The sequence below is a fragment of the Lampetra fluviatilis genome, chromosome 4 (genome assembly GCF_964198595.1).
Source record: "Lampetra fluviatilis chromosome 4, kcLamFluv1.1, whole genome shotgun sequence".
Taxonomy (NCBI): Eukaryota; Metazoa; Chordata; class Hyperoartia; order Petromyzontiformes; family Petromyzontidae; genus Lampetra; species Lampetra fluviatilis.
In genome coordinates this window covers 15474335-15488152 of record NC_136278.1, presented here as the reverse complement: position 1 = coordinate 15488152, position 13818 = coordinate 15474335, and the positions used below count along the sequence as shown (strand labels likewise).

The window sequence follows — 13818 nt, the reverse complement described above, 5'->3', positions numbered from 1 at the left end:
CAGTTATATTCGATTTTTTTAAGGAGTATAATGTTTTGTGCAATTTACCTTTTTATCTAGCCTAATTCACATCGTACTGTATTAATATATTGTTAGAATTAGTCAAAAAAACCTATCTATGTGACTTTACCGAAAGAACCAAGAATATATTGGGGTCAAATGAAGGATTTCAACAGCAGCAACCACAAGGAAGCCGCCGCAACAGATTACAATGTTCCCAACGATTCTCTGGATGTGGTGGGTGGGGTGAGAGCGGGGTGAGAGCAGGGTGAGAGTGAAGTAAGAGCAGCGTGAGAGCGGCGTGAGAGCGGGCGGGAGCAGGGTGAGAGCGGCCAGCTCACTGTACCCTGCGAGGCTGGGACGCCAATCTGTGAGGAGTCTCCGGCGTCACGCCGCCGCTGCTTCTCGTCCTCCCAGATGGCCCACAGCCCTGGGTTCTGTCCGATCTGGCCTGCATTGCCGATGGAATGCAGCGTGCGCGAACACGCCTCAGAATCCATAGCCATGTGTGTAAAGCCAGCATCGGTGTCTCCATGTTTGGCGATATGGTGGCCCCGAAGCTTATGGTGGAAATGTCACTACGATGCCAAGAACCAGTCACTTCACATGAAAACCACTATCAACTTTCTAAAAAGCAGTACTCGATTTATTGACCTTGGATCAAAAATAGACCGAGTAGAACATCAACCTCCTGACTGAGTTGCGCACTATGCCACATGCCCATCTGATCAGGTGTGGACAAGTCAGTATTAGTATTATTATACAAACAGTAGTTATATTAGTAACAAAATAAACCATGGTGTATTCACATACAGTAAGGGAAAAAAGTATTTGATCCCCGGCTGATTTTGTACGTTTGCCCACTGACAAAGAAATGACCAGTCTATAATTTTAATGGTAGGTTTATTTGAACAGTGAGAGACAGAATAACAATAACAAAATCCAGAAAACGCATGTCAAAAATGTTATAAAATTATTTGCATTTTAATGAGGGAAATAAGTATTTGACCCCCTCTGAATCAGAAAGATTTCTGGCTCCCAGGTGTCTTTTATACAGGTAACGAGCTGAGATTAGGAACACACTCTTAAAGGGAGTGCTCCTAATCTCAGCTTGTTACCTGTATAAAAGACACCTGTTCACAGAAAAAATCAATCAATCAGATTCCAAACTCTCCACCATGGCCAAGACCAAAGAGCTCTCCAAGGATGTCAGGGACAAGTTTGTAGACCTACACAAGGCTGGAATGGGCTACAAGACCATCGCCAAGCAGCTTGGTGAGAAGGTGACAACAGTTGGTGCGATTATTCGCGAATGGAAGAAACACAAAAGAACTGTCAATCTCCCTCGGCTTGGGGCTCTATGCAAGATCTCACCTCGTGGAGTTGCAATGATCATGAGAACGGTGAGGAATCAGCCCAGAACTACACGGCAGGATCTTGTCAATGATCTCAAGGCAGCTGGGACCATAGTCACCAAGAAAACAGTTGGTAACACACTACGCCGTGAAGAACTGAAATCCTGCAGCACCCGCAAGGTCCCCCTGCTCAAGAAAGCACATATACATGCCCGTCTGAAGTTTGCCAATGAACATCTGAATGATTCAGAGGACAACTGGGTGAAAGTGTTGTGGTCAAATGAGACCAAAATGGAGCTCTTTGGCATCAACTCAACTCGCCGTGTTTGGAGGAGGAGGAATGCTGCCTATGACCCCAAGAACACCATCCCCACCGTCAAACATGGAGGTGGAAACATACTTTGGGGGTGTTTTTCTGCTAAGGGGACAGGACAACTTCACCGCATCAAAGGGACGATGGACGGGACCATGTACCGTCAAATCTTGGGTGAGAACCTCCTTCCCTCAACCAGGGCATTGAAAATGGGTCGTGGATGGGTAATCCAGCATGACAATGACCCAAAACACACGGCCAAGGCAACAATGGAGTGGCTCAAGAAGAAGCACATTAAGGTCCTGGAGTGGCCTAGCCAGTCTCCAGACCTTAATCCCATAGAAAATCTGTGGAGGGAGCTGAAGGTTCGAGTTGCCAAACGTCAGCCTCGAAACCTTAATTACTTGGAGAAGATCTGCAAAGAGGAGTGGGACAAAATCCCTCCTGAGATGTGTGCAAACCTGGTGGCCAACTACAAGAAACGTCTGACCTCTGTGATTGCCAACAAGGGTTTTGCCACCAAGTACTAAGTCATGTTTTGCAGAGGGGTCAAATACTTATTTCCCTCATTAAAATGCAAATCAATTTATAACATATTTGACATGCGTTTTTCTGGATTTTTTTGTTGTTATTCTGTCTCCCACTGTTCAAATAAACCTACCATTAAAATTATAGACTGATCATTTCTTTGTTAGTGGGCAAACGTACAAAATCAGCAGGGGATCAAATACTTTTTCCCTCACTGTATGTATATTACTTTACAGGTACACATTTTGACCAAAGACCGTCATGTGAATGCTTTGCTCAATCTGAGCCTTGAGTGTAATTGTCTTTGATTTAAAAATTACCAGATGCATAGCCAATGCACAATGCATGCACTTGCATTGTGCGTTGTGTGAACGAGGATGTGAGGATGAGAATTCAAAAGACCACTCGTCCTAACTTTGTAAAATAAAGAGCAGGGCTGCTCTCCCAACATTACTCTTCTCTTTTGAGCAGAAAAAATACACACGCGACCTCGGGGCGGATGGGACCAACAGGTGAGCGAGCGACCAGACCGAACCTCTCTCCCGCCCCTCCTACATGACCAACACAGACCCTCATAGGCACTGAACACCACTCCCGAATGCCATAGAGGGGTGACCACTAGACACACAGCCATGAGATCAGCTCACGTACAAGAGAAGTGTATTGATCATGGATATGGATGATGATGATGTGTTGGCACAGTTACCTTCGATGTCCAGTCTGTTGAGAATGTCTGCTGCTACAGCATCTAGCTCCAGCTCACAGCGGCTCTGCCGCGTCACCTCCTCACCCAGCCAAAGCGAACTGCAAATGGAGAGTCGGGAGGGCACAGCCACCTTTATGTTGAGTCTCGTGGTGTCTCAGTTCGGAGTCTGCAAAGCTCTCCTGACGTCACCTCTCGAGATCCTCGGGTCAGGTCCACCTGGCAAATGGCTTGTCGACACACAGCCTGTAGTAATGAGCCTGAACATTTTTGTATATCAGAGATTGTGTACGACCACATCACCACCGTTCACAAAGTCAAGGTGAGTTCCTGCTCAAATGATAATTGAAGTGGTGATGATATAATGTTTATCGCCCTGAGCCGTTGTGAAATATTTTAGTCCTATAGGGAGGAGAGGCTATCCGTAGGACAAGCGCTCTCAATGTTCCCAGAAAATATAACACATTGTATCAACCAGGATGTAAACTCGCGGCCTTCCGATTGTGAGTGGCTCGGTCTAACGCCGAGTCACCGGGTCAGATAATACACACGCTCTAAAATCATCCACGATATCAGATTAACTCGTGCGTAAATGTCCAACTACAGAAAATGCAAATAATAAAAACACAGGCACACATCTTATAGCACTACCTCGTATAATGCCGTTTCGTTAAAATGCTCTTTGTCCTGGAGAAAATGCATGTGCGGAACAGCCCATGTATGGAATAAAGTGGGCATGGCGTTGCCCACAGGGGCGTCTTTGCCCATATATGGTCTTGCGGAACCTGAATTGAGGTGTCTATTGTATCGATTCTGCTCATAGTCGCTCAGACAGCCACGTTAGAATATCGATTCATCGAGAGTTAATCACTGTGTAATGAGTGACTTCCGCGATACGTCATGTAGAGGGTACTTCTTTATTACTCACACTGAGCACAACACAGGCCAACGCTTATCATTTCCCACACTGAGTACCAAACTAGGTATTAACGTCTCTACTGGCTACACACAGCCGATCACTCGGCGTGGTTCCATCGCCGCTAGCTGGCGGCGTAGCCGGTCAAGCCACTTTACGTCACAAAGTGGCTTGACCGGTTCAATGCATATTCTAATAAGGTAGGCAGGGCAGCCAGCATAGGATGTTTCTCCAACAGGATATCTTCACATGGTCTAATCCATACTCTGAAAATAAGACTGTCTATGAAAGCCTATAAGAGCTGCAATAGCATAACTAGCTAATTTCTATTATGCGTATGTCACAGATAAGAGTTTTTAGTCAATAATTGAGTCACCTTACAAAGATATGGTAACGAATGCACATGCACACCTTGGTATGCTGCCAGCATGCCACCGTCTCATTAAGCTTGTTTGCGTTTCCTCCATCGGCTCTGAGTTGAAAACCCCATGTGCGTCTGTGGGCTTTGGTTCAGGAATGCTGTCTTGAACTTCACCTCGTTTGTCTGAAGGAAGAAACATCTGAAAATTTAGCGAAGCGCACGTCAGGATTCATCATACCTCACGTGGACGTCTAGAATAAACACCTAATTTGAGGCCCAAACATTACACCTCCTGGCTTTGACATTCCTCCTCGAAAACACCGGTGGAACCATCAACTCACTCACTCACCTACCAACCTACCTGCTCACCACTGGTGGAACCATAAACCGCATATTCTTCATGAATGGAAAGTTAAGACAAGTCACAGTGCGACTGTGGCCAAGCAACCCAAACTCTGAGCTGTACAGTAAACCCACTGTAGTCTGCGCTCCTTCAATCCAGGACTAGAAAAACTACCAAAACTCTCTCCTGAAGCCCTCTTGCCATGGTTAGCAAACCTCTACATTGGCATTTAATTCATGTACATATAGTATAACATGTAGGCTTTCACGACCAATATTATTCATAATAAAGATTTTGGGTTAGATCGCTTAAGTATAAATGTGTCGAAACCCTCCATCACCCGACACGGCCAATCAGTACGAGATTTGTCACGTAAACAAAATTACAAATAGTTACTACTTCAGCCCACCGGTGTGTTGAAGAGTAAATCCACAACATTTACAATACTCTTTGGGTCTTTCGGTAAAGTCACATAGATAGGTTCTTGGAATCAAAGATTATTAATTCTTTGGTTCAAAGTCACGAAAGCTTTCAGTCAAGATTTACAATACTATCAATGCATATATTATACTGGTCAACATTTTTTTAGACGGCGTCTGCTTCAGAGATGAAATGTGTCGTTTATTATGGATGTTGATGTGCTGAATTCAAATATGACAATTAAAACAACGGATTGGCTACTGTTCCCAAGATATTTAAGTTTTTACATTTTACGTCTATGTGTAGATAGTAGAGTTTTACTCATAAATTGTAAAACGAGGTCTTTTCATGTGCTTATGGTTGCTTTACATGACAACACGTCACCTGTCCTGTTCATGTAACACTTAATAACAAGTATAACCCGTAAAAACAAAGTTTTTCACTATAAATCCTTTATATGTGTGGCGGCTAGAGTCCTCTCGTCCTCTGGCTTGAGATGGCTGCCACCTATGGGTCAGATGATTGCATGGCAGTGAAGTACCGGTAATTACGCTGGACACCCAGGTTGAGGCACACGTATGTTTATTCAAGCTTGTCGGTACAGGACAGCACTAGAGGGGGTAGCGGCCCCCTCACCCGGATAACTGGGGATACACCCTAGCTAGTCCTGACCTACTCCCAAGTCCTCCACTAACGGGCTAGGGGAGGCTAACTGGCCCGACACTGGTGAGTCGGGCTACGGTCTCCGGAGTCCCAGGGTACTGACCCTGGTTCACGGAACCACGCCTCTGGCTCGATCCTCCGCAGCCCTTACAAGGGCGGCGTCGAGGGGAGTCCAGGGCTTCTAACTAGAAGATCTTCCTTCTTCCTCCTTCGTTCCCAGACTGAGCCCCGAGCTCTCTCTGTCCTCCCCCTTTATACCCCCCGTCAGGATCACAACCCCCCAGGCTGCCTGATGCGGACGTCGCTGCGGGCACCCCACCCCCGTGTACTCCCGGAGCTCCGCCCACTGTGTTTATTCCCCGTTGGATCCCATGCACCTACAGCCCTCCCGTAACAACCCTACATCACTCCCCCCATTACAGCTCGCAGCCGTCCCGGCTGCAACAATTCCAATAAAGGAACATTTACCCCTCAACCCCGTGTGTGCCTCATTTTTTTCAACAAAATGCAAATTGAACAACAACAACAAGAACAACAAGAAGAACAAGCACACCCCCGAAGGGAATGTCCGACGCACCCCCCCCCCCGTATAAATACGAAATCCGTAAAAGCGCGTATATACAACTAGCCAGGAACTCCCCCAGCACACACAGCACACCCACGACACACAACGCACCCACAACACACACACCCCGCCCACACACACAACACAACACACACAATGTGGCAGGAGCGCACCACCGACGCAGCATACAGTAACCATGACACGTGAAATAAAAAAAAAATGTCTTCTTTCTGTATATTATAAGAGTCTGCGCATCTTAGCGCGCGTCCTTGCCGCAGGCCCGTCACACGGGGCAACCCCGGACGGCGGACCATCCGGTGGCGGCTGTCCCTTTCGAGATGAGGTCGCGATTGAAGTGGCGCGACCGTCGGCATCACCCGTGTGGGTTGTAGGGCATGAGCCCGTCATTCCCGGTGCACCTGTGGGTGGGACAGCCGGCAACACATCAGGCGAGAGCAGCGACGGACCCTCCGAGTCGGTCGACCCCCCACATGCTTGGCCCCGCGCGTGTGGAGTGGGCCCTCGCACCGCAACAAACGGTTTTAGCCTAGAGGGGTGTACAAACCACCGGCGCCTGCCCCATTTGATTCGAACGCACTGAGGCCTCAAAACCTCGACAACCTCGACGGGGCCCCGCCACGGGCGCACGAGTTTAGAGGAGGTCGCGAGCGGTACCTGGGGACAGTGCAGCCATGCCCTGTCCCCCGGCTTCCACTGCAGCACGTGCGCGCGAGCCAGCCTGAGGCGCTCGTTCGCCTTTTGACGCCTGTCAGAATTTAGCCTCGCAGCATCCCGCGCCTCAGTCAGTTTGTCAAGGTTAAATTTAACGTGTTCATCCAATTTAATTTTACCCAGCGGCGCGGGGATCTGCAGCTGTGCCGGAACAGGTGGGTCGGGTTCGCGGCCATACATAAGAAAGAATGGTGAAAATCCCGTCGCAGCATGGGGAGCCAATCTGTATGCCGCTAGAACCCCTTGAATTTGTAAGTCCCAATCAGTCTGTGAGTCCGAGACTTGCTGCGACAACATAGACGAGATGGTGCGATGCAGACGCTCGACCATCCCGTCCGTTTGCGGGTGATAAGGAGAGGTTCGAATTTTTTTCGTTCCTAGGAGATCACAGACTTGTTTTAGGAGTTTCCCGGAAAAATTTCTACCCTGGTCGGTCAACAACCGCTCCGGGGCACCTTTGTCCATGACATAACCTTGGACAAAGGCGTCGACGATGGCTGCTGCCGACTGATTCGCCAGGGGCCAGGCCATAGGCCAGCGCGTAAAATATTCGACCCCAGTAAGCAAATATTTATTTCCCCTGGGGGTGGCGGGGAATGGCCCCAGAATGTCCAGTGCGACCAGTTCATTTATTCTGGAGACCTGGATGGACTGCAAGGGCGGGTTCGACTCCCGTGCTGGTGGTTTGCGCTGCGCACACTGAGGGCATGCCGCCAACAGATCAGCGACATCCCTAGTCATGCCCGGCCAAAAATAATTCAGCTGGAGCAAGGCGAGTGTTTTCTGGGTACCTAGGTGGAGGAGGCGCTCATGAGCAGCCCACACCACCTTACCCCGTAGGCCAGAAGGGACCACCAGCCGGTGACGCTGGGATTTCCCGTCCCAATGCATAAGCAAGCCCGCATGGGTTTCCCATGCGTCGGCATGACCCGTCAAACGCCCCCTCTCCCCGGCGCGACGACGCAACGCGAGGAGGGAGGCATCCTCCAACTGGAGGCGCCCCCATTCATCAACGGGCAATCCAAGCAGGGAATCTCTCCCCTGTTCGGCGATATCAATGGGGACTACCGTTTCATCGTCGGCGGCCGCCGCCAGGACCGGAACCATCATGTCCCCTACTGGCTTGCAACGCCCCGACCCCAGGAGGCATGCGCATTCGGAGGCGGTTGGCATCCGTGACAGAGCGTCAGCGTTGGTGTGGCGAACGCCCTTACGATAAGTGGTTTCAAAACTGAAATCCTGGAGGACCTCCAGCCATCGGGACAATTGTCCCGATGGCTGTTGAACCTTCAGGGCGTACTGCAGTGCCGCATGATCTGTGCGGACGGTGAAATGCCGACCGTACAGATATGGGCGATACTGTTGGATGAAATAGACAATTGCCAACAGTTCCCTACGGGTGACACAATATCTTTGCTCCGTTGGAGACAACACCCGACTGCCGTACGCGACCACCCGTTCCACGCCGTCAACCACCTGGGAAAGCACGCCTCCAATACCCGTGTTGCTCGCGTCGGTGTCGAGCAAAAACGGCCTCGAAAAATCTGGGTAAATCAAGGGAGGAGCCTTCACCAGCGCGTCCCGAAGGGAGCAGAAAGCAGCTTCCTCCTCCTGACCCCAGTGGAACCGAACCCCTTTCGATGTTAACGCGTGTAGGGGTTTGGCAATCGTTGCAAAATTAGCGACGAAGCGTCGGTAATATGATGCGAAGCCAATAAAACTCCTGACCTCTCCCACCGAGGTGGGAGTCGGCCAGGAGCTGACACACTGCGTTTTGGCGGGATCGGTAGCAATACCCGAGCGCCCTACGATGTGCCCCAAATAACGCACCGACTCGCGTAACAAATGGCATTTCTGGGGCTTAAATTTCAAATTAGCAGCCCGCATCTTTAGGAAAACCGCCCGCAACCTCTGGAGATGTTCATCAAAAGTTTTACCAAAGACAATAACGTCATCCAAATAAATCAGGCACGATTCCCATTGCAATCCAGCCAAAACCAATTCCATCAATCGCTGGAAAGTTGCCGGCGCTGAGTGTAAGCCCATCGGCAACCGGTTGAATTGGAACAGGCCGTGCGGTGTACGGAAAGCAGTTTTAGGCTTAGAATCATCGTCCAGAGGAAGCTGCCAGAATCCCGAAAGTAAATCTAGTGTGGAGAAGAATCGCGCTCCCGCCAAAGCGTCCAGCGATTCGTCCATCCGTGGGAGCGGGTATGCGTCGGCAACCGAAATTTTATTAAGGCGCCGAAAATCCACGCAAAACCGCAACGAGCCGTCCTGCTTTTTAACCAGGACGATCGGCGCTCCCCACGGGCTGGTGGAGGGAGAAATGATGTCGGCGGCTAACATGTCATCAACAGCCGATTTGACATGGTCCTTTTCGGCGGGACTTAACCGAAACGGATTTTGGCGAATTGGCGCGCTGTCACCCGTGTCAATATGGTGACGCAGCAGGTGAGTGCAACCCAAATCATATTTATCACGACTGAAAACGTCGGAAAATTCCCTCAGTAGCCTTCTAAGCTGTTGGCGCTCTGAATTTGTCAGGTCCGTCGATTCCGCACAAAGCGCGTCGAGCCACCCTTCATCGCTGTCCGAATGTGGGAGCATCCGGGAAGCAGAGCCAACGTGGTTCGCGACAGGTACCTCGCAGGGCATCGGCGTCGCATGCGCGAGCACCGTCCCTTGAGGAACCACCACCGTCTGCGATCCCACATTGAGGACCGCGATGAAAGGGTCCCCGTCCCCTCTTACAACGGTCTGGGCCGGAATCAAATGAGGTCCATTAACCCCGGCCCTAGACGGTCCCAGCAAAACACCCTGATCCCCTATGCCCTTAGCGAAGGGCTTACGAAGTTTCAGAGGCACTAGCATTTGAGCTCCCGGCGGCACACGAACAGTCTTAACAACGAACGCCGGTACCGTCGCGAACGCCGTCGGAGCCGCCGCAGGGGATGGCAGGAACGCCATGCGCCGCCCCGACGGAAGCTCAATGCATCCTTGGTCGATCAAAATACGAATGGGCATTTTGCCTAAGAAATCCGTCCCCAGCAGGCACGGAACCGCCAGCGAGGAGGAAACGAAAATCGGCCCCGACAATTTGATGTCCCCAATAGAAATTTGCGCTCGAATCTGTCCCATGATGCCGAGAGAGCCCCCGTTAGCGGCATAGAATGGGACGTTAACCGGCATTAAAGGGCGGCTTTGTACGGGCAGAATATTGTAAATTAATTCCGAAATGATTGTCGCCGATGCCCCCGTATCGACCAAGATGCGTACTTCTACCCCGTCAATGTGTCCGACCACGGCCGACGACCCTGACGACGCGGCTACCACGCGATGGGCCAACACGGACCACTGTTTGGGCTCGATTTGAGTCCCCGCAGTGATCCGCGTTGGCCCCTTGCAACGCGACATCGGCCCCCCGTTTGTTGTGGTGCGAGAGTGTGCAACGGGTGGGTGCTTTGGCCAAGCATGTGTGGTGCCGCGACTCGCCGGATCATGTTGCTGGAGCTTGGGAAGAGGAGGGCCGGCGTCCCGTCGAGGCGTCGTCCCGCGCTGTCGCGGAGAGCGGCACCCCGAGGCGACGTGGCCCCGGACGCCGCAGTTGAAACACCGCGGGAGCCCCGGTGGAGACGATGGGCGGTTGAAACGGCTTGACCCGTCCCGGGCCGACCGTACTTCTTGCGCCTGTTGCCGTCGATGGTCGACGGCGAAGAGCTCCTCCGTCGGAAGGGTGGCTGCAGCCACCGCACGCCCTGCCGATGCCCTGCTGGCTTTCCGCCGCAGGGACAGAAGGTTGGCGTGAAGGAGGCGCGCCGCCTGAAGAGAGGTCATCTCAGCGTCCTCCTGTGCGACGACAGCGATGTCCAGGTCGTCTGCCAGGAGGAGTATTTTCTCCGTGACCATCGCGTCCACGCCGTCATCGTCCATACGGGGAAAAGCCGTCTTAGCCAGCGCTAGGAGGCTCGTCCTGTATGCCAGGGGCGACTCCTTTTCACCCCGCTTGCGCTCGTAGAACTGCTCTCTGCATTCTGCTGAAGGTCCATAGACCCCGGCCAGCAGTTGTAGCGCCTTCGGCAGAGTAGACCGCTTCTCTTTCGGCGCCGATGTGAGGGCGGCGAGCGCGTCTGCGTCGAGGAGCGCCGGCAGCGCGCAGAGGGCTTCATCGTCGGACCACCTTGCCATTTCTTGGTGGGCGATGAAGCGTCGCTGGAAGCCGCCCCAGTCGCCCTCTGCACCAACAAATTCTTTCAGCGGAGGCAGCCGTTGTTGCAGCGCAGCGATCGCCTTGGAAGTCTGCAGGCTCTTATTCCCGGGACTCGGCTGTGCGTCGGCGCGAATGGCAGATGGAATCGCCTGTCGCCGATGTGATGACGCTCCCTCCGCTGGTGATGATGCAGCTGTCCCAGCGAGAGCGGTGTCGGACCCAAGGTTGAGCCCGGCCACGCCCTCTGCAGCTGCCGTAACGATGGCGGGAAATTCAAAGTTGGAGTCTTCAGAAATGGCGGGAAGGCGCTCAGGTCGACGACTCCCCTCGCCCCGTGGTGGACCACCAGCCCCCAGCCGCGTGATGTTTTCCAGCGTGGCGGCAGCGGCGTACAGTAGCTCCGCCAGTCTCTCGTGAGCCAGCCGTAGCGCGTCTGGCTGCGGCCCCTCCTCATGCCGATGCCCCGGTAGGAACGCGTCGGCCCCCGGCTGCGCCATGTCTTGGTGAGCCGTCTCGGGCTCAATGACTTCAGCAGTGTCCTCCTCCGGTACTCTGGCTCGAGCTGTCTGGCGTGTTTCCATGTCCGTAGTTCTTCTGACACCAGATGAAGTACCGGTAATTACGCTGGACACCCAGGTTGAGGCACACGTATGTTTATTCAAGCTTGTCGGTACAGGACAGCACTAGAGGGGGTAGCGGCCCCCTCACCCGGATAACTGGGGATACACCCTAGCTAGTCCTGACCTACTCCCAAGTCCTCCACTAACGGGCTAGGGGAGGCTAACTGGCCCGACACTGGTGAGTCGGGCTACGGTCTCCGGAGTCCCAGGGTACTGACCCTGGTTCACGGAACCACGCCTCTGGCTCGATCCTCCGCAGCCCTTACAAGGGCGGCGTCGAGGGGAGTCCAGGGCTTCTAACTAGAAGATCTTCCTTCTTCCTCCTTCGTTCCCAGACTGAGCCCCGAGCTCTCTCTGTCCTCCCCCTTTATACCCCCCGTCAGGATCACAACCCCCCAGGCTGCCTGATGCGGACGTCGCTGCGGGCACCCCACCCCCGTGTACTCCCGGAGCTCCGCCCACTGTGTTTATTCCCCGTTGGATCCCATGCACCTACAGCCCTCCCGTAACAACCCTACAGCAGCATTAAGCAATTGGTAATTAAATATAATATTTTTGTCCTAAAAAGTGTAAAATTTTGGAAAAAAATGTTCACGAAGATTAATTGTCACGCACAACGAGTCTGTGTGGAAAATGTCAGCTCGATTGGATCACGGGAAGTGGGTTAAAAAACGACCGAAAGATTTGCACGGTCCTAAGCAAGCAAACTTAATATAAAGGATTAAAAAAATCAGCAAAATGGTTAAATAAATAAAATGTATTATGAAACAAAAGGCAAAAAACTATTATGTGTATATAAGCACATAGTTTAGTCCTTATTCAGAGTTTACTCGGCGCTTTTTGGCTTGTCTCTTGAATTCGTTAAATGGAGCATCTCTTGTCACTGTCCAGCAATAGCCTGCAAATATTGATGGGCTCCATTTGCCCTGATAGAGTTTCTCCATTGTTGCAATGTCCTGATGAAATCGCTTGCCATGCTTGTCGCTCACTGATCCACAGTTCGGTGGGAAAAAATCTAGATGAGAGTGCAAAAATTGTATCTTTAGTGACATGTTGCAACCAAGGCTTTTGTATGACTTGAGGATGTTTTCCACCAACTCCCTGTAGTTGTCTGCCTTGTTGTTTCTGAGAAAATTTGTTGCCACTAACTGGAAGGCATTCCATGTCGTCTTTTCCTGGCCAGTGAATTGGAACATGTACATCTGGCCCTCAAGATGAACGGATACTCGGACCATGCTATCCGCCAAGCTGTTTCTCCCACCATGGAGAAACAACCCCTTGAGACTCCGATCAAAATCATTACGTTGCCATACATAGCAGGTGTTACCAAAAATATTTCCAAAATCCTAAACAAACATAAGTTCCAGGTCTGATTCAGTACAGTACACAAGATCCGTGATCTGATCCCATCCGTAAAGGATGTCATTAATGACTTATAGTACCCTGGTGTCTACAAACTGAGTTGCACCTGTGGTGATTGTTATATCGGGGAAACGAAACAACATATTTCTGACCGCATTCGCGAGCACGTCGGATTTGAAACAAGGCAGGACAAATTCTTCGGCCGTAGCTGACCACTGTTATAATACTGCTGGTTCTCATGACAGTGTGTTCTCCGATACCAAGGTACTCTGCAAGCCTCCTGGATACTACCAAAGATTTGTCCATGAAGCCATCCAGATATACAAACATAGACATAACTTCAACCGAGATGATGGATTCAAATTGAGCAATCATTGGAAGGATGTAATTAATCAAGTTAAAAAACTTTAGCTGCCATGCAGTTTACTGCTAAACAGCCAGCTTAGATTTATTTTCATAATCATAGCCACATTCACAGTCTGCTTAATCTTCACTTCCTTATCTACTTCCGCCCCCGGCATCAAAGCTTTAGTTTGAACTCTGTATGTTGCGCCCACCCCGTTCCTCACATCGCCCACACTCACCATGGCCCCTCCCCTCCCTCCATCCCCCGCGACTATATAATTCCTCATCACAGCCATCTCTTGGACACACTTAAGCGGTTGTGCTTTCGCTACGTTGTCCCCACCTGAAGAAGGACGCTTATGCTGCGCCCGAAATGTCGTGA

General features: G+C 51.2%; 1 protein-coding gene across 1 annotated transcript in view; it reads right to left on the bottom strand.

The window, feature by feature from the left end:
• Positions 1 to 13818, bottom strand: part of REV3L (REV3 like, DNA directed polymerase zeta catalytic subunit) — a 360686-nt gene that overhangs the window by 152173 nt on the left and 194695 nt on the right. Inside the window, exons 5-7 of the mRNA XM_078855676.1 lie at positions 4227 to 4359; positions 2903 to 3000; positions 347 to 451 (exon numbers count right to left, since the gene is read on the bottom strand). Of these exons, the coding sequence (XP_078711802.1) occupies positions 347 to 451; positions 2903 to 3000; positions 4227 to 4359 (336 nt within the window). The remainder of the gene's footprint in view (positions 1 to 346; positions 452 to 2902; positions 3001 to 4226; positions 4360 to 13818) is intronic.